The following is a 25,926-nucleotide window of genomic DNA, read 5'->3' as shown; positions in this document are numbered from 1 at the left end:
CATGACTGTTGGAGCTGCTGACACTGCACAGGTTCTTTCTGATTTCCTTGAAGTTGTCAAATGTAATGTTCCATAAAATTGTTCACCTCTCCTCAATTCTCAGTTGGACATGAGGGTTGCCGTGGTGATGTAATGTTTTCCACCAACTATTAAGCTTGTACCAAAACTGGTAATACCCAGTACACCAGCTTTTTACAAGAGACGCTCACTGTCTTTAGAGCACTATGCTAATTTACTGCTAATGCAAACAGAACCTTTACTACTGCTGCAGTTTTTAACTGTTGAAACGTAAGTTGACTTTTATTTTGAAGTAGGCTGGTCAGATGAAATGCAATTTCTTCAGTGAGTTTGGCACTGCTATCGTTCGTCCAAAAATGCGTCTACAGAGCAAAACATTGTTCATTTTCATCATTTTTGACAGTGGATCATTTTTAAATATGTCAGGGAGTAGTTAAATATACAGTCTGTGGGAGTAATGGAACAAGATTTGTTGGATGAAGAGCGGAAGGCAGCAGGCTGCACATCTTCAACTTTTCAGTTAGGTATCAACTTCTTTTCTCTCATTAATGTTATCAGGTTCTCTTTCAGCATTGGTTTTAAATCGGAAATTGCCAAATACACGTTTTTGGCAGAAAATCCTCTGCCTTTGTGTTGTCAGTCAACTGTCTTTACTCTCCGCACATTACAAGTGCAACTCTGCTGCTGGCCCTGCTACTGCACGGAGTAGACGGCAGCGGCAGTTTGTAACTGTAGATTCCATCATCCAGTGAAGTTAAAAAAAACAACTATTGAGGGGCGGCGACCGTGTAACACTTGAAACACTGACTACTGTGGCAAGCCTATTGGACATTCAATACTGATTTCCATGCAGACATGTGGCTTTCTTCATTAAGATTATAATGACAGTGGGTGGGGTTTTCCATCTTGCATTGTTGTTTGAATCTTTGAAGGAACTGATAACTTTTTTTTTTATTCTTCACAGCGGTATTATAAGCAGAGATGTCACTCTATTCAAGAGGCACTTTTATTCCTACGCATCAGTCATACCAGGGGTAACTTTCTAACACATGGTTCTCATAGAAGTGGATAATCAAGCTGTAAACCACTAACCCTGTGGTTTTAACATTTTGCTTTGCATTAGTTTCGTGTCATGCTTTTTCATCGTTTACTGTCTGAGGTCTCGATTTTCTTCAAGCCATAAAGTTCACATGGACTTCCATTCAATTTATGTGTTTATGGTTTCATTGAAATGTACATTTCTGTAACAACAAAAGTTTTGCTGATGTTGAAGTGCAACATATTTAAGCAATAAACTTTTTCTGGAATCTAATTAAATAATGAAACCATTCAGAGCAATAGAAAATGAAGTCATCAAACATAGTTTAGTATTGAGAGAAACCATTCAGTTCTGTTGTGTCTGTATTTCTTTGAGTCTTTTCTCTGTTGCTGGTAGGCTAGCTATGATGGAGTCGGCATAAAAGTCGATGTCTTCCTCCGTCAGCCCTGCAGACGTGCTGTTTTCAGGCGCTTGGGATAGCACATCTGCAATAGCATTCTCTTTCCCTGGCACATGGGATAAAGTGTAGGAAAATCTCATGAGGCGCATGCATAGACGCTGGATGCGCGGCAGCAGCTCGTCAAGGCTTTTCGAGCCCAGCAGCGAAACAAGAGGTTTTTGGTCAGTCTCTATGTGAAAGTTTTTCCCGATGAGGAACTCTGTGAACCTCTCACACGGCCATGTCGAGGCAAGAGCTTCCTTCTTGATCTGGGCGTATTGTGTTCTGTGCTGCTGAGCGCCCTTGAAGCGTATGCTACTGGCTTCCACTCTTTTGTGTTGTCTCGCCGCTGGAGGAGAACAGTGCCCATCCCATATGATGAGGAATCTGCAGAGATGAGCGCGTCAGCGTTTGGATCATACAGAGCTAGACCTGAAGGGGTAGTCAGGTCCTCCTTTATGCTGTCGAAGGCTCGCTGTTGTTGCGGCCCCCACACCCACATGTTCGATTTCTTTGTCAGCTCTCTGAGTGGGTGAGTTTTCTCAGCTCGGTGAGGCATGAATTTCCAGGTAGTTTGTCATCCCCAGAAAGCTTCTCACTTCACTGACATTTCTGGGCTTCTTTATAGTTTTGCCAGCGCTCACCTTGTCGGGGTCTGCGCTGACCACTGCTCTACTGATGATCTGCCCAATGAACTTAATTGTGTTTTTTGAAAACTGCACAGCCTCTCGTCGTGCTCGGCTTGATTGGCTCACCAGATGAGCACGTCATCCATGTGACACACTACACCACCTAGATCCTCTAGGATCTGCTGCATGCATTTCTGGAAATGTTCTGATGCTGATGAAATGCCAAAACATAGACAGTTATAGCAGTACCGTCCGAACGGAGTGATAATTGTAGTCAGCAGAGAAGATTCTTTGGGGGAATCTGCCAAAATCCTTTGGCCCTGGTTAGTTGTCGTAGTGTGTTCTCCACCAAGGGAAGTTGATGTCTCTGTCTCTCCACTGACTTGTTCAGCTCAGTGAGGTCTGTGCAAATCCTCACAGCGTCTTGTGCACGTTTGGGCACGACCACCATGGGCGCACACCCTGCTGCTCCATGCGATTTAGCTCCTTTTTGCTCCTTAGGTAGGAGGGGGAGTGAAACTCGCCTGGGCATTGAGACCGCAAAAGGCTTTGCATCATTCCTTAGTATGATAGTGTACTCACCCTCCATCTTTCCTAGTCCAGAGAAAAGCTTTGGGAATTCTTGTTTTATCGCTTCTTTTGCATCCAGGCTGACGTCGTCTACTGAGCCCAGGAAGGCGACGCGATAGTCATCTTCAGTATCCTCCAACAGTGTGGCTATCTTCACTTCATGCAGTTTTTTAGACCTACAAACTCTAGCATAATGTCCTTTTTTTCTGCATTGGTTGCATGAAACATCCCTTGCTGGACATTGGTCTAGGCTGTGCCCTCTTGTGTCCCCACATCTCTTGCACTGTCTGTTCTGTGCTTTTTTGAGCATTCATTTGGACTGTGGCTTAACCTGTTTTGTTTTTGCACCACCACATGCGTGCATGCTGTCTAGCTGCGTGTTCACGATGCCTCCTTTTAAAGTTAGACTTTAGCAGTTCATTTTGCTTTTTCACCTGCTCCCTTTGTTTAGCTATAATGACAGCTTTTTCTTGTGTCAGTTCAGAGTTTAATTGTAATTTCTCTGATAAACGTTTGTCTCTCAGTCCTACCACAAGGTGAGGTCTGTCACTCACCATCTCATTATGCAGAGCCCCGTATCTGCAGTGCTCTGCTAGGCAATGTAGCGCGGTAACGAATGAGTCGGCCGACTCGCCCATCTCTTGCTGCCACTGATTAAACTTTGCCCTTTCAAATGTCATGTTCCTGCGGGCGACAAAGTGAGTTAGTTAATATATCCTCCGCCTCCTCGCCCATTGTGTAGATCAAGGCATTGACCTGATTTTCGTCTGCTTGAGTTTCCAATCCTGAAGCGATGCAAAATCTGTAAAACTGTTAGATCCATTTTGGCCAGTCCACTGCCTGAATTTCTCCGGTGGGGTGACTTGAAGCTGGTTCATTGTTGAACATTGTTGAACGTTGTCGTTACGTTGTCCCGGTAATGGTACTGTGGCTAATTAGCTCACTAACTGTAGTTGTCGCCTCGTTTTGCGTGTTTCGTTATAATGAAAAATAACAAACCGCCAGCTAACTAATAACTAACTTGACTTTTTAATTAACTTCTGACACCATGTTAGATCGTTCTTAGGTACGTCTAAAACCTTAGGAGGCACGGAGCACATCAGAGACACGCCAGCCAGGTGCAGGTCCCATAAGCGAGTAGTTGGTCCCCCCTGCTACAACATACATCACAAAGGTTCCTATCTCTACACTGTTGGCACTGGGTGGTGCTATGACTGTGACAGAGTATTGGCATGTCAATGTCTTCAGGCTGGGACTCTTATCAAACATGAATTTTGGGAAGATCTGACTATGTACAGTGGAGTTATGGCAATTTCCTGTTTCATGGCGCTACATCAGCCTTCGCTGTGCTGCCAAGGCCATGCCCTTCAACGGAAACTCATATTGTTCACAATACAGCATCATCATGGTCTTAAGTGTTTACTCACCATGTTTGAGACAGATTTGGTAATCAAGCCAGTACCTCACCCCTCAAAGAATGTAATTTCCTGCTGCCAGTTGAAGACGCGATGATTGTAATTTAATATTTACATATTATGGTGTTCAGGGCGTGACTCTTACTTAATGTGTGAAGTTTGGTGCAGATTTGACCATGTACAGTGGCTTTACAGCACCTTCCGGTTCATGGCGAATCATCCAAAAATTGCCATGCCCTTCAATGAAAGTTGAAGCGGTTAATAACTTTGATCCCACAGGTGTTAAGAATGACCTTACAAAATTTGACTTCAATCAGGTTAATACTTCAGGAAGAGTTTGTTAAAGTACAACATGTGCAAATGGAAAAAAACAAGCACTAAATTCAAGGCCTGATTCCCTCTTGTTGTGGTAAGTAAAGGCCTGGTTCCTGCCACTGTATTAGATTTGACTCTATTTGTATGGCTTAACAGGAAAACATTTTCTGAAGACACACTTTCATATGGCTCCACAGCCATCCAACAATCTAGCAAAAAGTCATTTTGAAAATGTATGAAAATAACATGGAAATACATAAATTGAATGGTATTGTGTGTTCACTTATGTCAGGTCTCTGTTACTGTCTGTTTCATATCAGTAAAACAATTCATACTTAACGTTTAAGCAGATGTTTTTGTGTGTGTTTTTTTTAGCAGTTTATCAAAGCTGCATTGGTTTCACAGGAAACATAAATTATGTTTCATCAACCTCAGTATTTTACCTGACGCTCTTGGCAATGTTTGCTCATCTTTGTGCATGTTCTGGTTTGCAGTGCAATTATTGGACGCTCAACAAAAGATTTCAAGATCTTCTTGTTCAGCTTTATCAAATTCATGCCACTTGTAAGTGTGTTGATTTCTTTATTTCATTTTTGTCTTGCACGTTTGTGATCTTAATTGCTATATGCTCTGTATTCTGCAACACATTTGTAATTCAGTGGCAATTCGTACTGTTGCACATACTGTAGTTTTTGGCAGTGTGTACAGAGACCTGATATGAAAAACATTGAAATTTCTGTCTCATTCTGTGTAATAACTAATTTCATTGAGTCATTTCATGCCAATTAGCATGATCATTCTTTTAAGATCACATGAGCAATCTCTCACTGTTGCCCTAACCTTTGTATGCTTTAATGTAAAATTATAAGGCTGGCAATGTTCTATTTTATTTTATGTATTTTAAGCAAATCCCATGAAAAGATGGACATATAAATTGTATAGCAAATAAAACAAAACAAACAGTAAGCAAGAATATTATAAGGATTGTAAAACCTTGTCACTTATACTAAATTCACCTATTCACTTATTCACCATACTAAAGCAAAGAGCCTCTTGTGAAAGATGGATACATTCATATATTATGTGTGACTGGGTCATTTCAGATAGCCTTGGTGAACAACTTCCTGAAGCTGGGTCTAAATGAGTTGAAGCTGAGGTTCCGTGAGAGGCTCACAAAGAACTTGTACGACGAGTACCTGCAGTAAGTATGACAGCATTTGTAAAGCTGCTTTCCCTTCACATGAGATCTTCTTATTATCATTTAAGCTTTTACCTCCTTCAGCAAACATCACTGTTCGAGAAATATTGGTTGCATCAAAGGAGCAGTTTAAAAACATTCCTTAAGGCTATGGAAAATTGTGATGGGCATTTTAATCCATTTCCTGATTGAATAATTCATCGTAAAATAATCAGTAGATTAATTGATTACCAAAATAAACATTAGTTGCACAATGACTTTCAACTAGTTACAACTTACAGAAAAGAGGCAGGCTGACCTCCAACAGTGTACAACATAAAGATTATGTGCAGGTATACGCTAAACAGGACAAAACAAGCAAGAATTAAAAAAATCAATCTTATTGAAACCTTACTTGTCGATATTATACAGCAGCCTCTCTTTGATCAGGGTCATGTAATGCTAAATAGGTTTGAAACTTCTTTGACTGATCCATTGCTAGATTCATTGGATAATTGTGACGCAATTTTACACAAATGTCTAATAGGGTAAAATTATAAAGTTATGAGGTCAAACTTCACTGTGACATAAAGTTCTGCAAAAATAGTCTGGCCATTTTTCAACCCCATAGCTCATGAACATCAACTTGACTGGTGGGCGGAAGCATAGAAATGTGAGGTCTTGATTCTAGTTGGTCTATTCTGTAGCACTGGTATTTATGAAAGAACCAATATTAATGCTGGGTTTAAATCTTAATCGTTCAAGTTTTATGTGTCCGTCCCAGTTTATAACCATTTACAACCATGTTTTTAAGTCAGTTGGCAAATGAATATAAGCAACATATATCAAAATGAATGAATCATTTTGAATGAATAAATATTATAATTAATAAATAAATATAACAACAACAGTCACTTCCGAATAGACATCTGATTGTTGATCTGCATTAAAGAGATATATGAAATTGGGAATTTCTTTCTTTCTTTTCTCTTTTTCAACTGTAATAATAACATTTAAAGTTAAATAGTAAAGCAAGGTGGACTGACATATGTTACACTGTGTTATACTGTGTAACCCCCAGGTTCCACTGGGCCTGTCTTCATCACGTTAGGGAGCTGATTACAGCAGTTTAAGACGATGCCTGTTTTCCGCTGGCTGCTCCACGGCACCATTAGTAGCGCCCCGGACCGCAGCCGTGTCAAGCTGCACGGAGCAGATCAAGCCATCGGAACGGCATAGTGCATCCAGCCAATTTTCACAATGAAACACCCAGTGCAGTCTCAGGATCTATAGCACAACGAAGTTGGAAATTATACCAGTAAATACACTAAAAACAGACAAATAATGAAATGTTTTATCTCCTTAGTCTACTTAACCACAGAAGAAGGACAAAAATCAAGGAAAAATGACAAAATAAACACAATCTGAGAAACTCAAAAATATAATGCATGAATGACACTCCTAAAATGTTCCCAGTTCAATGTGAAGCCGCATGGCATATGGAATAAAACAGCGCTGCACACACCAGATAACAGAGACTTGCTCAGTGGGAAAATTCTCTGGTCCATCATTTAAGTGTATGAACTGACTAAATTCTCTTTTTAACAGTGACATTAGTTTCATATGAATAAATCCAACGTGGCTTAAATGCACCAGTAAGTTCACCTTGTATAGGCTGTATCCATTATATGCTGCATTGTTTAAATTGGCAGTGACAAAACTCACCAGCAGAACCCTATCCCGAACCCAACAGTAGGGTCCAAAAGTCTAAGACCACTAGTCAGGATACTTTTATCTGAATGTAATTCTTTTTTTTGCATTACAAATGATAATATCAGCGTAACAATTTAGTGAAAAGTTGAATCTTTTAAAAAATTCAGAATATCTTGGTATTTGGTAAGTGCCCTTTTTGACTTACTGACAGCATGCACTTGAACTAGCATGGACTCCATAAATTGTGTCAGCACCTGATAACTCATGTAATCTCAGCATGATTTGACAGTGTTCCAAGTGGGCTTTTGTGATTAGGGATGGGTCATGCCACGTGCCTCTATATGCTACAGTACATGCAACCAGCAGGTCTTTGAATTATAAAATAGTAGTTCTTGGTGGCTATCGAATAGCAGTTTTGCTTTAAATGCCCATCCAAACTTGTGATTTCACAGAATGCCCAAAAATGTTCAATGGGGTTGAGGTCAGGTGAATGTGGAGGAAAGTCCATGCAATCAGGGCTCCTTGGTTCTCTTTCATCATTAAGTCATTCATGCAAAGCTTTAATGTGTTTTTGGGGTTGTTATCGTGCTCCACTCTTAATCCTTCTCCAGAATGATGCAAACAAGGGGGTATAGCATGTCTCTAAAGAATGGAGTGGCACACTTTTAAATAACATGATTTAAAAAGACAGTTAAATTGTATGCGAGCTGGGGATTTTCTACCTGAAAGTTATTGCTCTAGATGCGCCTTGTCATTTTTATGACTCCAGGTCTTGCACAAATGTCCACTTGGACTCAAAGAAGAACTGATTAGGCTTTGATTGTCAAAGGGCAAGGTCACTGTGACTCAGTGTTAATTTCATTTACAAAAACTATGACAAAAAAATGTTTGTGAATGACATTTTAAAACTTTGGACTCAAAGACGAACTGAGTAGGTTTCGGTGGACAAAAGTCATGGTCCCTGTTTACTCATATCTGCCATTACCATTCTCATGAATGCAATATCAATAAATGATCAATAATATATAGAGTTTCTACAAATGTGGCACAATTGTCCTCTCGCTGTTCAGTGACAAATGAAAGCACATGTTCTGTATATTTCCTGGCTTCTTTGAGTCTTCACCCTATGTTCTGGTTTTTCAGAGGTTTCACCTTCTACAAGATGGGAAACCTGGATAACCGGATAGCAAATGCCGACCAGCTATTGACACAGGATGTGGAGAAATTCTGCAACAGTGTGGTCGACCTTTACTCCAACCTCAGCAAGGTACCAAACTTACTGAAGGAGTTGGCTACATGCATTGATTACAGTGATTTTATATACTGTATATATACATATGTGTGTATATATGTATATATGTATATATATATGTATATGTATATCTGTATATATGTATACATATATATATATGTATATATATGTGTGTATATATGTGTGTATATATATGTATGTGTAGATATATATATATATATATATATGTGTGTGTATATGTATGTGTGTATATGTATGTATGTATATGTATATATATATGTGTATATATATATATATATGTATATGTATATATATATGTATGTATGTATATATATATATATATATATATATATATATATATATATATATATATATATATATATATATATATATATATATATATGTTGCACCAAACTAAGTTTAAACAATTCCATCCTTAAGAATTTTTCAGGAGACCGTGGGAGTATTAGAGTATCTGTGAATCTTTCTTCTCCTCTTTCTGTCCTGCAGCCTTTGTTAGATATTGGTCTGTACCTCTTCAAGCTGACAAGTGCCATCGGGGCTCAGGTAAGCAAATTCAGGGCTAAGTTAAGACATAAACAAACAAACAAAAAAAAAAAAAGAGTTTGTGTATTTGTGCCACTTATTAATCTGCTATTTAGTCAAATGCGCACGCTCAGAATACTGATTTGAAATTGATGCATTTTTGCCCCATGAAATGTTTTACTTGGAATGCCTGATTCGCAGTTCTCATTTTACCTCATGTATAGTGGCAGCCATGTTCCTTAAGGCCAAGTGACAGGGGAAGCACCAGAACTAATCTCACAACTGTATGAATCAAAGAGAGAGCAAAAATTCCTCAACAGCTGGAGAGATTAATTTGCCTGGGTGCATTTTGATGATGGGGTAATGTTCTGCAGTGACTGCTCTGGGCAACCCAACTTGTCTGACAAGAGAGTAATGTTTGCTAGCTAGCTACAATTTCAAACCCTTTTTTGTACGTACATAACATTTCTAAATGAGACCCCAAATCTGACTGCATGTGGGAGTAAAGAGAGAATAGTTCAAAATAAATAATATATGCTGTGGCTACATACATATTACATAATACATATTTCACCATGATATTAACCACAGATGCTATGCTCTGAGTGCTAAACAGTGACCTTATTTGTTATTTGTCCATCTCTCCTCCCCTAACTAGGGCCCAGCCATCATGATGGCCTACCTGCTGATCTCAGGTCTGTTCCTGACCAGACTGAGGAGGCCAATAGGCAAGATGACCGTCACTGAGCAACGCTATGAGGGAGAGTATCGCTATGTCAACTCTCGCCTCATTACCAATAGGTATACACGGCAACATCTGCTCAAAACGTATTTTGTAAAACTCTGTTTACCAGAACACTTGACTGATATTTCTTTCTTTCTCTTTAGCGAGGAGATTGCCTTCTATAATGGGAACATGAGGGAAAAACAGACCATTCACGCCACATTCAAGAAACTGGTAGGTAACAGTTCAGTTGTGTGTCCTACAAGGTGAGAATATGCGTTGACAAAAGGTGTTCGCCTCCTTCACAACCTCAGTAGCTTTTGCATATTACATCTATCTAAGATAGAAGTGATTGTGAATCAATTTCACCTGCTTTGGTTCAAATGAAAGTCACAACGGGTGCAGTTGAGAAGCAAACGCAAGACAACCCCCCAAAATGGGAATGTGCAGTACGGTATGAAGCCGAACAAGTCAAGATGCCACTTGGAGACCTCATATCCCGAGCACAAAGAGAAGCCCATCGATTTTTTCAGAAAAAAACTACTCAACTGCCGTGCACAACAGAGTTGCTTTACTAAAGCAGCATCTGTGCCTTCAAATGTCCAACTCGCCTCCTACAAAGTAGCGTACAGAGTTGCAGATGGATGAAGCGACTGACAGTAACAGGGACTGTTTATTAATAGCATATGTTAGATTCATTGATGGCGCAGATTTGAGGGAGGATTTGCTTTTCTGCAAACGTGTAACTGCCAGAGCCACTGCAGACGAGTTGTTCAAAATCACTGACACTTACTCGACTGAGGCTGATCTGAAATGGGAGGACTGTGTGGGGATCTGCACAGATGGGGCTCAGGCAATGGCTGGGAAACGAGGAGGGCTGTAAGCGCTAATCAAGCGCGTCTCCCCCAATGTGCAGTGGACACACTGTATGATACACCGAGAGGCGCTAGCGTCTAAACAGCTGAGTCCCGAGCTGAATGATGTAATTACAGACATCATTGCCGCTGTAAACTATAACAAAACAAGACCCGTCAAATCCTGGATTTTTTCCGCGCTGTGCGAGGAAATGGGATCTGCCTACACAGCTGTTTTGCTTCACAGCGAGTCCTGATGGCTGTCACGGGGGAAGGTTTTATCCAGGGTGTTTGAACCGCAGGATGAGATCAGAATCTTCTTCTTCTTGGAGGAAGAGGGTAATGAACTTGCCCCAACGACAACTTCCTCATGAAACTTGCATACCTCAGTGACATGTTTCAGAAACTCAGTGAACTAAATCTGCAGATGCAGGACAGCAGCACACACCTTCCACAGCTGGTACAAACACAGACTGTCCAGGAGCTCACTGATGCCTTGATCCAGGTCTGGGAGAAGATCCCCCAGGACACCATCTGCCGACTCATCAGGAGTGCAAACAGGCACACGTGGGCCATACACACTATTGAGACACATTATGAGTTGGATCAGCCTGTGATTTCAATTTTTTACTTTGATTTTTGGTGTAATTTTGTATCCAGCCCTTAAAAGAGTTGATGATTTCAGTTTCCATTGACCGTTTTGTCATTTTGTTCTCAATAAATTATACAATGTACGTCAGTAAAGATTTTCAACTTGAATAATTCATCAAGATCTGATGTAGGATTACAGTGTTCCCTTAATTTTTTTGTGCAATGTATATGTGTATATGTATGTATGTATATACTGTATGCTCATAGTGCCATTGCCAAAGCACAAGCCTTTGCATACAGTGTATCGGTACTTCTTAAACATAGTCTAAATTTGAGCATCAAGAATTGGATTATAATTTGAATATTAAAAATAATTAGAAATGACCTTAGAATGGGATCATGGAGGATGATTGACAGCACTCATGGTTTGCCAACTTCAGAATGTGACCATATTTTCTCTCTTTCAGGTGGACCACTTGCATAACTTCATATTCTTTCGCTTCTCCATGGGATTTGTGGACAGCATAATTGCCAAGTGTAAGTAAATGTATTCCTCACTTTAATTGACAAAATTCAGGTCAAATCCTATTAAGGCATATTTAGCACATTATGTCAACAGAACACGGAGCAAACAAAAACACATACTGTACACTAGAAGGGCCCTCGGAGAACACAGACCTTCGCAGAGTCCAGTAGTCCTCTCTGTGCAGGATGTCTATTTCTGAAAGTATTAGAATTATGTCTGTAATGGTTGTAGCTAGCCTCACTGGGAGTTTTTCACATACTTAAAGGGACAGTTCACCCCAAAATTAAAAATACATATTTTTCCTCTTACCTGTAGTGCAATTTATTCATCAATTTTTTTTGGTGTGAGTTTACGAGTTTTGGAGATATCTGCCGTGGGAATGCCTGCATTCTCTTGCATATAATGGAACTAGATGGCACCCGACTTACAGTGCTTAAAGTGTCCAAAAAAGTATGTTTGAAACACTCAACAGCATGTGTCTAATCAGGAATCCTGACCGGGTTACTTAAGATACTCTACAGACTTTGATGTGAGCAGTTTCATGTAGGAAGGTAGCATGCCTCTCCTCACAGATGAGTGGCTATGTGGCTAAGCTAGCTAATATTACAGCTCAGCTAAGGATGTGCCATAAATGTTTACATTCCTTGCTGTCATCGACAAAACCCTCTGTCCATGAGAAAATGCACATTTGATCTAGTGTAGTTGGGTAGAAAGAAAATGGCTCCTACATGAACTTGCTTATTGTTTTATATAACATTAAATGTGACATATTGAATATGTTACAAATTAAGAAATGAATGCATAATAAGTAATATAAAAATGTGTGAATATAAAAGATCAGAATGCAGGAATTTAATCGTCTGGGGCTTTTTTGAAGCAGGCATCTGGTGAGGGGTCCCACCCTCAGAGGAGTCCATCTCGAGGTGTTTGGGGAGATAAACAAACCAATCAGGGTTGAGCCACCTGCCCTTTGACATGGGTCGATCCTTTTTGTGAATAAAACGGATGTTAACTTATAATTTTTTAAAAATTGTCAATAAAACACATTTACATTCACATGGCAGTATAATGATGCCTTGCTGTTTGGTTTCGGTTTCCCAGTGATGGTTTCTGTTCTGTGGTTGTCCTTCATAGCAGTGGCATTGATGAGTAGGAACAGTTGGGGTGAGTGTACTTGGAAGGTTGACAGTGAGAGGGCATGAGGCTAGGTTATCCTGATGACATTGTCAGTAATACACAGTTGCTACAGAAATAGAATTATTTTTGTAAATGCAAAAGCAAGATGATATCAATTTTAAGTCAGCCCCCAAAATAGAACACTTCTGAATGAACTACTGATTCCTACTAAGTAATGTCATTTCTTGAAAAGCTTTGATGCAGTCTGTACACTCTGTATACACTCACTGACAGACCCAAAAATGCTTCTGTGCTTGTTCTCGCTACAACAGGTGTCAACAGGACCTCGATTGTGGTCCAGGGTGTAAAGTGGGGGTGTGGCGTGACATGCCCCTACTGCTGTGATGGGCCCCTTCTCTTGACGGGGCCCATCTTTAAACTAGGCCTTTATTTTGATCTCTAACTACACATCTGTAAACTTTTGTGACTGTTGTTGCATGGTTATGACACAACGTTGCAACACTAAACAAAGTTGTGAGAGAGGCAATACCCTTTCCTCTGGCCATGTGACGGGGTGAATTCTATAAAATTTATGTAAAAACATGCAGTACAGTGTTTGTGTGAACCATCATTAATGAATTGTACCCCACTCAAATCAAGAATTGCTATTTGTTTTAATACTCTGTTCATTGTTTGTCCGCATGCAGACATTGCCACTGTGGTGGGCTACCTGGTTGTAAGCCGGCCTTTCCTAAACTTGTCACATCCCCGACACCTGCACAGCTCACACCATGAGTTGCTGGAGGTCAGAGAAAACACACACACACACACACACATTTTGTTTTTGATGTTTTAAATGATGCTGAGACAGGTGTGACTTTTGAGTTCATTCCATACAATATCAAAATGAATGAATGAAGTGAATGGAAACATATGGAAACCTGGTCTTGTATGTAAGTGCAGCAAAAACGTCAATACAGCACATAAAACTGCAAAAGCACACAGCATTAAAATCATCGTGCCAATAATAAACATATTTTTTTCCAGTGATGGCACCTTAAAATAAAGAATCATCAATGTATCCCTACTAGAAATCATATAAACAGTACAGCTTGCTATGAAAATGTTATGAAGTTATGCTTTGGGACTGTGAAGTTTAAGTAATGTGACTGGACCTCTGTGGCTTGTAGGACTACTACCAGAGCGGGAGGATGCTCCTGAGAATGTCCCAGGCCCTGGGCAGGATTGTACTTGCTGGCAGAGAGATGACCCGCCTCTCAGGGTGAGTGGTATAGATTATAAAAAAAAGAACATGAACAGATTAATAGCTGCCACTGCTCAGCTAATTGGAGCCAGGCAGCTCTCGAGGAGAGAGTCGGATGCAGAGTCAGGCCTTCTGAAGGAATTAACACCCAGATTCAAATCACGTTGTGCTTTGATCCGGAGCTGTTCACAGTTCACATTACAGACTACCTCACGGACAGGCCGCAGTATGTCAGGCTGCAACACTGCCTGTCAGATGTGGTGACAAGCAGCGCTGACACACCCCAGGGAACTGTTCTTTCACCGGTTTTATTCACCCTCTACACCTCTGACTTCTGATACAACTCCCGGACATGCTGCCTGCAGATGTTCTCTGACGACTCCTCCATTGTTGGATGCATCACAGACAATAAGGAGGAGGAATACGGAGAACTAGTCGAGAACTTTGTGGGATGGGTGGCAGGAACCACCTTCAGCTCAACATCGGGAAAACCAAGGAGCTGGTGGTGGACTTCCGGCGCAGGAAGAACCCCCCAACACCTGTTTCCATAAACGGGGAGGGGATGGAGATGGTGGACATCTACAGGTTCCTCGGGGTGCATCTGAACAATAAACTGGACTGGTCAGACACTGAGGCCCTCTACAGGAAGGGACAGAGCAGACTGTTCTTTCTGAGGAGGATCAGGTCTTTCAATGTAGCACTAGGCTGCTAGGAATGTTCTACCAGTCTGTGGTAGCCAGTGTCATGTTCTTTGCAGCAGTGTGCTGGGGAAGTGGCATCGGGAGCGGTGGTGCCATTAAGCCGAACAGTCTGGTGAGGAAAGCCAGCTCTGTGGTGGGGATGAAACTGGACAGTGTGGAGGCGGTGACAGAGAGGAGGATGAGAGGAAAGCTGCAAGCTATAATGGACAACCCCTCTCACCCTCTCTACGCTGAGCTGAGGCAACTCAGGAGCACGTTCAGCCACAGACTCATCCAACCACGTGCCTCAAAGCGCTCGGGGGGGCTTTTTCATACCATCAGCGATCAGACTACACAACACCACCACCACAGCTCCCAACACCTCCTTTCTCCACTGAATCAACCATACACTTCATGTCACAAAGACTGATTGTTTTTTTGTTCTGGTGTTTTTAATTATCTCAGGACCCCTGCACATTGCACATTTGCACAGGCACATTTATCATATATTGCACAAGTTACTTTACAGCCAAAATGAACATTTGAAAAATAGTTTTTAATAGCTATTTTCCTCGTTCATGACAACTGTATAGGTGGTGAATTTTCAAATAACTCACATTTTAAATTTATATGAAGGTGTAAAAATATTCATAGTAATGGGCAGTGCTGCTTTGAGTGATAGCTAGCATGTCATCTCTATTGTCCAGCTGTGTCTGGACAAAATATTCTAAGTTTCTTCACTCAATATACACATTATTTCACAATTTTAAACACTTAAGAACCAATTCCGACATCATCAACTAGTAGCTTTAGAAAACAATAAAGGTGCAGCTTAGATTCAACTGTTAATCTGATTTTTTGATTAATATGTATGTCCCCTGACAGATTTACAGCTCGTATCACTGAATTGATGAAAGTCCTGAAGGAGCTGAATGCTGGCAAATATGAACGCACAATGGTCTCCCAGCAGGAGAAGGGTACACATGATTCTTAACTGACAAAACATAGATGTGTTAGATAAGTGGAGCTGTGCAACCAGCCTGATTTTTGAGTTATTCCCTTCATCTTAGAATCAGCCGATGCAGAGAAAATCACACTGGTGCCTGGAAGTGGTCAGATTATCAACAGAGATAACATCATCAAGTAGGTCTCTTTTCAACACTTGAATATTACATCAGCATATTTTTTTTCCTTTTGATTCTCTTTTGATGAGTTCAGCTTTACAGGAACATTTTATTTATTTTGCAGATTTGACCATACCCCACTTGCAACACCTAACGGAGACATCTTGATCAGAGACCTCACATTTGAGGTAAAATACTTCCTCTTTCATTGTTATATTTCAGCCAGACAGGCTAACTATCATTGACTGATTTATAATGGAATTCTTTTTGTTAGAAAAACTGAGCTGACATTTGGTTTAGTCTTTTTTTTTTTTTTTTTCTTTACCATATGGACATTTACACTCACCTGTGAGTTAAATTGAATGAGGCCATTTATATTCCAACTTTTTCTCTGTCCTCTGGAGGTGAGGTCTGGCACAAATGTTCTTGTGTGCGGACCAAATGGCTGTGGAAAGAGCTCTCTTTTCCGAGCACTTGGAGAGGTAAGAAACCTTCCAGTAACAACGACTAAATGGAAAGCACAATTCAGCAATTTGGTCTGACAAATAATGTACTCATGTTCTACGTGTATGTTTTTTATACATGTTTTTTAAGCTGTGGCCTCTATTTGGTGGACACCTGACAAAACCCGAGAGAGGGAAACTCTTCTACGTGCCACAGGTAAAGATCTCTATTAATATAGTTGCTTGACAATAAGTCTCACACAGCTTTACATACATAAAAATAAAATAATATATCATAAACTGGTAAGACAAAAGTAAGACAAAGACAAAAGACAAGTGATGTATATTTTCACATCCCCCCAAAATATCCAATTAAATGTTTACAGTATATTCACTTTGCTTAGTAATTAGAACAGAAGACTAAATGCATATCCCTCTGGAGTTGCCATCCCCAAGTTATTACTTACATGCAGTTCACATCCATAAACAGGAATTTTGCAGATTTCCCACATTTTTTTGTGAAAAATGTTTTACTTCTCTCCATTTTACCTGTATCAAAAGCCTTTTTTGCTGGCAAAACTACATCTACAACTACATCAACTATTCATAACATAGTTTGAATTTTATGATGTATCCCACCAGGGTGAATCAGAATCCAACCCGGTGACAGGCATTTACAAAAACTATGATTGTATAGAAATTGCCAATCTTCTTGCTGATTGTGTTGATTGCTTATGTGGGTCATATAGAGGCAACAGTATCCATGTAGTAATAGTAACTTTTAAAATGAGTTGAGGCTAACCACCCTTTTTTGTGTGGGAGCAGAGAACTTTGAGTTTCACTCTGGGCCTTTGATATTAAAATTTGAATTTGGAAAACTCCTGTCCAAGAATTTGAATAGAGATACTAAACAGTTATATTAAGGCAGCAAAAATAAAAAGCAGCTCTGGCATTACATTCACCCTGATAGTTTCCACCCTGCCTACCAGGGTAAGGATTTCACAGTGGCCACAATGGCCATGGCTGCCGTGCCCCCTCAGTTTGGCCTTTTGCCCCTCAAAAAATGACATGCCCTTCAACCAAAGTGGCCTTGATGCCCTGCCTGCACTGCCCCAGCATTATTTCGCCATTTTCTCCTCTGCCTCTTTCCTGTCAATACAGAATTTTGACACCAGTGGGCTCTATCTTATGCTTGGCACAAAGCGTGTCATTGTGCAGGCAGTCACCTGCATTGCCATTGCTTGTTCCAGACTGACTCAGACCTAAACTTTTATCTTCTGAAATAAGTATTTTTAGACAGGATGTCAGAATTTATTACAGTTACAGTTACAGTTGCTGCAAACTATTTTACTGTATGAATCTTGACTCTACTAGATACTAACTGATCATGTCAGCGAGTGAGGACTTATAATAATCAATGAAGTTTATTCCACTGTTACGCCCAAAAACACACCCTTGAGTAATGTTCAGTCTCAATACTGCCCCTTTGCGCCATGCACCTTGCTTTGCCCCCCGATTATCTGCCGTTTAACTTGCAAAGGGAGTTAAATTCATTATTTTCGTGGACTTCAAATCACTTTTTAATTAATCATGCATTTGGCCTTTTGTTAAAAAAAATGGCCATTGCGGAGTGCCATAGCCAGGAGGTTGTTTACGTGGTCTACAGCAGCGTTTGGGTTAGTGGTACTTGTCAAGTGAATGCCAGGACCCAAGGTTTCACAGGGGAACATTCAATTGTAACGAGATGATCAATGTTATCACTTTACCTGTCAGTGGTTTTAAAGTTGCGGCCAATGCATTTTATTTTGATCAGCAACTGAACATGTAGCCGACTTTGTAGAAATTACTGAGATTGCTGACATTAAGCCATTTAGCCCGAAAATACCAAGATATGATTTTTGGTCAATATCGCCCAGCTCTCATCAGTTAAGTCTAATACAATGACAAATACATGTACTACGACCAAACCTTTTTTCACAGATAATAAACAAGATCACAGTAACGGTACATTTGAATATTAAACTTCACTCTCTCACTAAGTTGTTTTTGGACTGCAATGTCTATAGTTGTGTGAACTTGTGTAGTGAATGTAATGGGGTAGTATCTACCAAAATTCTGTTCCAGAACGCCAATCTAAAGTAAAAAGTAACACCAACCTTAATGTTAAAATTGGAGGAATTCATGCAAACCTGTTGTGTTTGTCCAGAGACCCTACATGACTCTGGGTTCTCTGAGGGACCAAGTCATTTACCCTGACACCTGTGAGGAACAGAGGAGGAAAGGCATCTCTGATCAGGTGGGACACAAAACACACTTCCCATTCACTTCCATTGTCTGTATGTGTTATACATGTATACCTTAACTTGTCTCGCCATTTCTTGTGCCCAGGTATTGAAGGAATACTTGGACAATGTTCAGCTTGGTCACATCTTGAACAGGGAGGGCAGTTGGGACTCAGTCCAGGACTGGATGGACGTCCTCAGTGGAGGAGAGAAACAGAGGATGGCTGTAAGGATTCATTCACTCCCTGTCAACAAGCTGAGCAGGAAACATGACGCGGGGATTGGTTTACATTACTTAAAACACAAGCTAGGCCATCCAGCCATTCATTTTCTAAACTTACTATCCTGCTAAGGGTAGTGTGGGGCTATCCCAGCTCATACTCGTACCTCAAGCTAAAATGTTGTTGCTTGTTCACTTGTGTCAGAAAACAAACAAAAAACATGGATCTTCCAAATGTTGCTTAAGCTATTTTGCTGATTAGTGTTTACTAATGTATTCCCGACAAATGATTATGATTATGTTGATTAAGAAAAAAAAGACAATTTTTCAACAGTCCCCCTCCTAACATTTCACTATGGCACAACTGTTAGCACAGTCTCACAAAGACAGGATTAACATGGACTGCTAGCAGCCTGGCCACTGTCCAAAGCACAAAAAACTTAATTTTACCTAGAAAACCTGATCTCGGTGCTATGAAAAGGCAGAGGAAAACACCTGCTCATATTAATAAGCAGGTAAGTTTTTTGTTACTTACTGATCTAGTAGAAAAATTGCCAGTTTTGAACTGTATCGTGTCCCGGTGGTGAGGGGTGACACATATCAATGGGGTAACGGACTTTGACACAACACCGGCCCTCTCCCTCAATGACCTCAAAAACCCTGCGCCTGTTAAGCGTCTTGAACAGGGATTGGCTTTCACCAGAGCTAACAGTGCAGCAGAGAGGCCGCTCTCTACCGAGACATGATGCTAACAACACTGTGGAGCACTCCACCTCCCCCTCATACTGTTGTCCTCAAAAAGGCAGGAGATTTTGTAATTTGCTTTCAAAACAAATCATCAATTAATGGAGTAAACTTTTAAATTTAAAAGACTAAGAATCAGTTATCTGCCAGTTATGTTTCATGTATAGCAGTGTATACCAGTGAATGGTACACAGTATACTGGAGCAAATGACTGAAAAAGTCCTGTCTTTTCTGTTCATTCGATCCAGAATCGGTTCTGAATTGAGATTCTGAATAGAATCAGCATCCAGGTATATTGGTAAAATCAAATCACCAGATAAGCAAGCATATTATCCCAGGTCTCATTTTTAGATGTTTTTTTAAACTACAGTTGCAGTGGGGCAGCTCAATTACTAACATAGATATAATGGTAGAAATGCTCACTTTTGAACATGTCAAAGAACACTGTTGACAATCATATTGGCTGAGGGTCAAAAGTCATTAAGCCAAAATACTTGTAGTGTGTCACTGGGTTTATAAAGTTTATTATTAAAATCTTTTTAGAGGTAACAGTTTAACACGAATAAGGCCAGCCTATGGGCTCTTTGATCCATCAGCAGGAAATACTGGACTTGATAGTTAGGCTTTACACATAAAGTTTTTTCACCTTTTAATGAGGTAGTAATGATTCTGGTATTACAATGTGTGTCTGTTTCTCTTTATGTATGTAGATGGCCAGACTTTTCTACCACAAGCCCCAGTTTGCCATTCTGGATGAGTGCACCAGTGCAGTGAGTGTGGATGTGGAGGATTATATCTACAGCCACTGCAGGACGGTATGACCCAACAACACATCACACAACCAAATGCAATACATCGCTGAAAAACATCTGGGGCTTTATTGACAAAGCTTCCTAGCTCAAAGATTTGCTCCTAGTGACAACATTCTAAGACAACTCTTAGAATTCTGAAGTTTGAAAGTATGAACATTTCCTTAGATCTTGGTAAAGATTAGTTATTCCCAATGCATCTTGGCCCTGAAGAGAGCTCCTAAGGTGTTAAACTGAAGTAGGGTAGAGGACTTAGAACCTTAAGTGTTTCTTTTGGAAAGAAAACGGTGGAAGGGCAAAGATGACACTTGCTTACTTGCGTGTTCGTGCGGCTCCTGCCTGCCCTCTCTGTTTACATGGAGTGTGCCTGTGATAAGTGAGATTCTACACATACAGACATTAAAACTGTAGTGAAACACTGGTATGATCGCGGTAGAAATAGACAACACTTGACACGCGTGAGATGCACATCTCAAGCATCCTGTGCGAACAGTCTAACCTGTTTACATGGACACCAAAATGAAAAGCAAAAGGTAACGCCAATCAGCAGCACTGCACATGCACCCAGTGTGTCAAGCCTGTAGGGATTTTGCAACATTCCATCAGCAGGGTGATCTACTGAAGAATTCCAGCACTTTCAAAGCCCCCTCTCTCCCTTTTGCTTTACACTGCAACACATCAGACTCCTCACTGGTGCACACAACCGAGAGAATGAGACATAAATCTGCTGCACTTTCGTCTCCCACGCTGCCTCTTAATTTGTGCTGTAACAGTAGAGCCACATTTTTCTTTTAAAATGGTTTTGCAATTGTTAATATGGTAATGGTAATAAATGTAAGAACATAAGTATAACAACTATCTGTTGATGAAGGTTCTCAGTCATCTACAGTAGGTCATGGTAAATGTAAATGCTGTATCGTAGGCAACTGGACTTGTTTCAGTTTCTTGAAGACATTTCACCTCTCAAATGTCTCTTGGCCATTTTAACCTCAGTTAGGTGCTTTTGAAAGCCATCCACAAGCTTCTGGTCGTCCTCTGGCTGAATTTTTAACTACTCCTGATAGAATTGCTGGAGTTCAACTAAATTTGTTGGCTTCCTGGCATGGACATTTCTAAAGCACAGTCAGCATGTTCTCAATGGGGTTCAAGTCAGGACTTTGAGAAGGCCGTTCCAAAACCTCAATTCCAGCCTGATTTTGGCCATTCCTTTACCACTTTTGATGTGTGTTTGGCATCATTGTCCCGCTAGAACACTCAACTGCGCCAAAGACCCAATCTCTGGCTGGAGATTTTAGGTTTTCCTGAAGAATTTGGAGATAATCCTCCTTTTTCGTTATCCCATGTACTTTCTTTAGAGCACTAGATCCACTGGCAGCAAAACAGCCCCACAGCATAATACTACCAGCACCATGCTTTGACAGTAGGTTTGGTGTTCTTGGGGTTAAAGGTCTCACCTTACCGTAGCCCTCTTACACAAACATATACACCCCTGTCTACGTCAGTGGAGCTGATGAGTCTTTGACGTCACAGTTGAGTTCTGAGTTTCAGGGTGGTCGAGGTTGACCCAGTTACTATAAGAGTGAGTTTTTTTTATTTGTACAATGTTGAACTGGTATGGAGTCAAGTTGGCTAATACTTGTTTGTTTATTTTGTTCCACAGGTGGGCATCACCCTGTTCACAGTGTCCCACAGAAAGTCCCTGTGGAAGCATCATGAGGTAAGGACAGAATGTCATCTGTGTTCTTACAAGTTCAAATGAAATCCCCCATTGTCACAGTTTCCTTCTCTGAGCAGACTTTGCTTTTAAAAATGTAGTTTTACCTGTTGTACACAGAACAACACAGGATAATGATGTGGAAAACAGTCTTGCGTCAGACTGACAAGCCCATCAGCCTAATCTCTTTGATTTGTATGCACGAAACAAAGTAGATCGTCCAGTGTGTCAGTGATGATGTCAAAAGGAAGACGGCGTGAAGAGCTTGCTTCGTTGCACCAATTGAAAACATGAAACAGGACAGAATCAGCTGGAGAAAAAAAAGAATAACAGACAGAATTCACACCTCCACACAATTGACCAATCTGTGTGAAGTGGGGTTGACTGTGAGAGACTGTTTTCAGAGAATTACAGTAAATGTTGGACCCTAAGTACTTCTACTTCCAAACTATTCCCAGCTGACGTACTTCACTGAAAATGTTTTTAGTGTATACTTGTTGTGTTGTCGCATTAAACAGAATACTTCATCTTCTTCTGAACATAAACTCAGTTTTGCTGTGTTTTTAGCTCCATTGTAAGCTATTAGCTAACTAGTTCTCCTCCTGCTGATTTCAATACAGATTTGCAGCCCCTTCTTGGTTTAGTCAGCACAACATATTTGTAAGGTCCTGCCAGCAGGACTTTTCTCAATCTTCATATGTTTCTTAAGCCTCGTGCAGAGCAGCCAGCCAGTGATTTTAACTATGCTGACACAGCACTGTGGAGAGAGACATACCTATGGTAACAGCATGATAAGACATGCTGCGTTGTATTCAGTGTAGTCAGTTCAACTTGTCATATGCAAAGCGCGTTTGTCCCAAGCACATTTTGTGTCGTCCCCAACCTGGAGACAACGATAGGCTGTTAGTCTCGAGCCCTGCAGCATGCTATGATATTTTAGCGGTGCACAGAAGAAACTGTCTCGTGTTTACCTGATTACCTTCAAAGAGACCACTAACCAAACTATTTAGAACAAATGCAGGCCGATAACGATTGGTGGCCAATAAATCGGAACACCCTTACTCTGCTTCATTGCTGACTGCTCGTGAAGATGGCTAAACCACTGCTTGTGTATATTTTATATTTCTTCTTTATAACCATCTTTAATACTTAACACAGACTGAGCATTTCTATTTATGGTATAACAGTGTATGTGAAGAATACAATTTGCTCAAATATCTGCGCCTTTACTCTGTTTCAGCTAGTTTGTACTTGCTGCGTCTTTCTTTCTTACTTTCCTCCTTACTGACATATTATTTTTGTGTTTTTCTCCCTTGTCATGAAGTATTATCTCCACATGGACGGGAGAGGGAACTACGAGTTCAAGCCCATCACAGAGGAAACTGTCGAGTTTGGCTCGTAACTGACTGCTGACAGTAGCAAATGATGTACTGCTCTTATATAACCAGTCCATTAATTCTTTGCACTCAATTCAGAAGTTATAGCTAAAAGTAGAGAATAATGTTTTTAATCATTTGTTTTCTCTGTTTTCTGTTATTTAAAGAATCACTTGTCTAACCATTAATTTGTTCAGTTTGATTATATAAAAACTTGTAATTTTCATTGCCAACTTCTAAGTAGTTTTACGGATGTGAAGATGTTGAAATGAAAGTGGGAGTATACTAGACTTTTTTAATCATCTCTGCACATGCTATCATAGCTTGTAACGGCAACAGAAGATAGCAAGTAGAGACATGATACAACAGTTGTCTTTGAGGCATCACGTCCCATAGTAAATTGTGTCCTGCACATAATAATACTGAAGTATGCATGGACAATGTGTTACCTCCGAGATGTGCACTCACACAAGTGTTGCTTCTGGCTGCCTTCTAGGTTCTCATTTAAGTCACACCACAGCTGACAGAAGTTGACAACAGCCCTGGCTGGCAATAATTGAGATCTTGAAATAACAATAGTAATACACTAAGCTTTGGCTTGTCTTTTGTGACTATTTTTTTTTGTGATTATTTCTAATGATCAGTTATCTTGTCACTTATGATATAATTACAACATAGTTGTGGTTTTCTTAAAAATGTTATGAAGGCCTTCTTCCTTCCTCCTCTGACATTTTTGCTCTGTTCATTCCTCACCCTTTTTCTTGAGGCCAAATATTAATAAAGGCCTCTTACATATTCCATGAAGTAAGGAAAACTGTGGTGAAATAATGAGACATGAAAATCACCTCTGTGTGACCAAGTTTGCTATAAATTGGCCCTAATCCATTATCATCCTACTTCCTTATCACTTCGTCGGCAGCTGTCCGAAGGAACAGGAACATATCAGTCACTCAGGCATTCAGAAGAGTGTTAAAAAAGAGAGAAAGCCGTTTCCCAAGAAACCCACGAGTAAAAATAAAAAATCTGACCGAAACCTGAATTAGCCAATGGTGGTGAACATGTGTATGTTGTTACATGTTGTTACACATAACAGTGCTGGTGTAGGGACACAGACTGTTGCTATGCAGAGCTGGAGAGTCAGATCCCGGTGGGTTTGTATTTTCAACATTGCTCATGTGACAATTTTTTTATTGGCCGAATGCCTAAAATATGTTATTTCCATCAAGGACCCTGAAGCATGACCGTCCTGCATCAGGTGTAGCTGCCAGGGTGTAATGGACTGGTCACGCTATCATTGAAAAAGTGACCGTTGTGGAAGTGCTGACTTTTGTGAGAACCAAATGACTGAGCATACAAGAAGTATTAAGTTCAAGATATTGATCAAAGCCTTAAAATTCCTTCAATAAAAGGCAGTGGTAAACAAGAAGGTTTTCTGCCTTGATTTAAAAGAGGTGCGAGTTGGAGCAGACCTGCAGTTTTCTGGGAGTTTGTTCCAGATATGTGGTTCATAATAACTGAGTGCTGCTTCTCCATGTTTAGGGACTGAAAGCAGACCTGTACCTGACGACCTCAGAGGTCTGGATGGTTCATAACGTAGCAGCAGGTCAGAAATGTATTGGGCCTTAAAAAAACTCGCCATTTGTTTTTTGTGAGAACTCGTGAATGAATTTTTCAGTGCCACTCTGATCTGTTGTGGCTTTAAGCTACAAAGTCAAGGACTGATTAATGATGACATCAATGTTTGCCTTTTTCCTAGTCATTTTAGATCCACTACATTTTGCTCGTGGGGAAGAACAGAACTGAGTGAAATCAGATTTACCGTTCAGGTAAAAAACAAAACTACAAAAAACAAAACAAACGTGAGCACCAGTCACATGCTTCTGTCCACCCATGTAAAATATTCCCTAGTCACTCAGCTCCATAAAACGTTTCCATTGGCCTGTTGATCATGTTATCTGAAATTTGAGGGGTTGTCATCCACACTGAAGATCAAATAATTATTTTGATTATTATTATTCATTTTTCCTCTTGTCATAATTTCATTTCCATTAATAAAAAAAACTTTTCTATCAGAATTGTATGTACTTCTTGGGTGTTTCTTGTTGAATTCTGGATAATTATGTTGATAACTTATTTTACATCAGCTCTACCTAATGTGCTATGATGGCTTCTGTCAGTTGATCACTGGTACATAAATATGCAGATTATTTCCCAGAAAGAGGTGTTTAAAGTGTATAAAGCAGATTACAGACCCTGCAAATATAATATAAATATAGGATACACCAACACAGGTGTCCATGTTAGTATGGCTGATTCTGCTTAAGACCTCTTTTCAGGGCATAAACA

The 25,926-nt window shown here is 40.3% G+C and overlaps 1 protein-coding gene across 3 annotated transcripts in view; it reads left to right on the top strand.

The window, feature by feature from the left end:
* Positions 1–25,655, top strand: part of LOC311249268 (ATP-binding cassette sub-family D member 3-like) — a 32,848-nt gene extending 7,193 nt beyond the window's left edge. Inside the window, exons 3-22 of one of the 3 annotated variants that reach the window (XM_084340176.1) lie at positions 983–1,052; positions 4,920–4,989; positions 5,529–5,626; positions 8,459–8,582; positions 9,078–9,134; positions 9,772–9,914; positions 10,002–10,071; positions 11,750–11,819; positions 13,632–13,729; positions 14,115–14,206; positions 15,754–15,845; positions 15,939–16,011; positions 16,117–16,180; positions 16,397–16,474; positions 16,587–16,652; positions 18,642–18,731; positions 18,824–18,943; positions 20,392–20,496; positions 22,151–22,207; positions 23,529–25,655. In XM_084340176.1, coding sequence (XP_084196302.1) covers positions 1,000–1,052; positions 4,920–4,989; positions 5,529–5,626; positions 8,459–8,582; positions 9,078–9,134; positions 9,772–9,914; positions 10,002–10,071; positions 11,750–11,819; positions 13,632–13,729; positions 14,115–14,206; positions 15,754–15,845; positions 15,939–16,011; positions 16,117–16,180; positions 16,397–16,474; positions 16,587–16,652; positions 18,642–18,731; positions 18,824–18,943; positions 20,392–20,496; positions 22,151–22,207; positions 23,529–23,606 — 1,698 coding nt within the window. In that variant the 5' untranslated portion in view covers positions 983–999 and the 3' untranslated portion in view covers positions 23,607–25,655. The remainder of the gene's footprint in view (positions 1–982; positions 1,053–4,919; positions 4,990–5,528; positions 5,627–8,458; positions 8,583–9,077; positions 9,135–9,771; positions 9,915–10,001; positions 10,072–11,749; positions 11,820–13,631; positions 13,730–14,114; positions 14,207–15,753; positions 15,846–15,938; positions 16,012–16,116; positions 16,181–16,396; positions 16,475–16,586; positions 16,653–18,641; positions 18,732–18,823; positions 18,944–20,391; positions 20,497–22,150; positions 22,208–23,528) is intronic. The other 2 variants (XM_084340175.1, XM_084340174.1) reach the window with 2 other exon arrangements.
* Positions 25,656–25,926: the final 271 nt, after the last annotated feature.

The sequence above is a fragment of the Pagrus pagrus genome, assembly GCF_965226575.1.
Source record: "Pagrus pagrus genome assembly, chromosome: 20".
Lineage (NCBI taxonomy): Eukaryota > Metazoa > Chordata > Actinopteri > Spariformes > Sparidae > Pagrus > Pagrus pagrus.
Note: the sequence above shows the minus strand (reverse complement) of the source record. Positions and strands in the feature narration are given on the sequence as shown.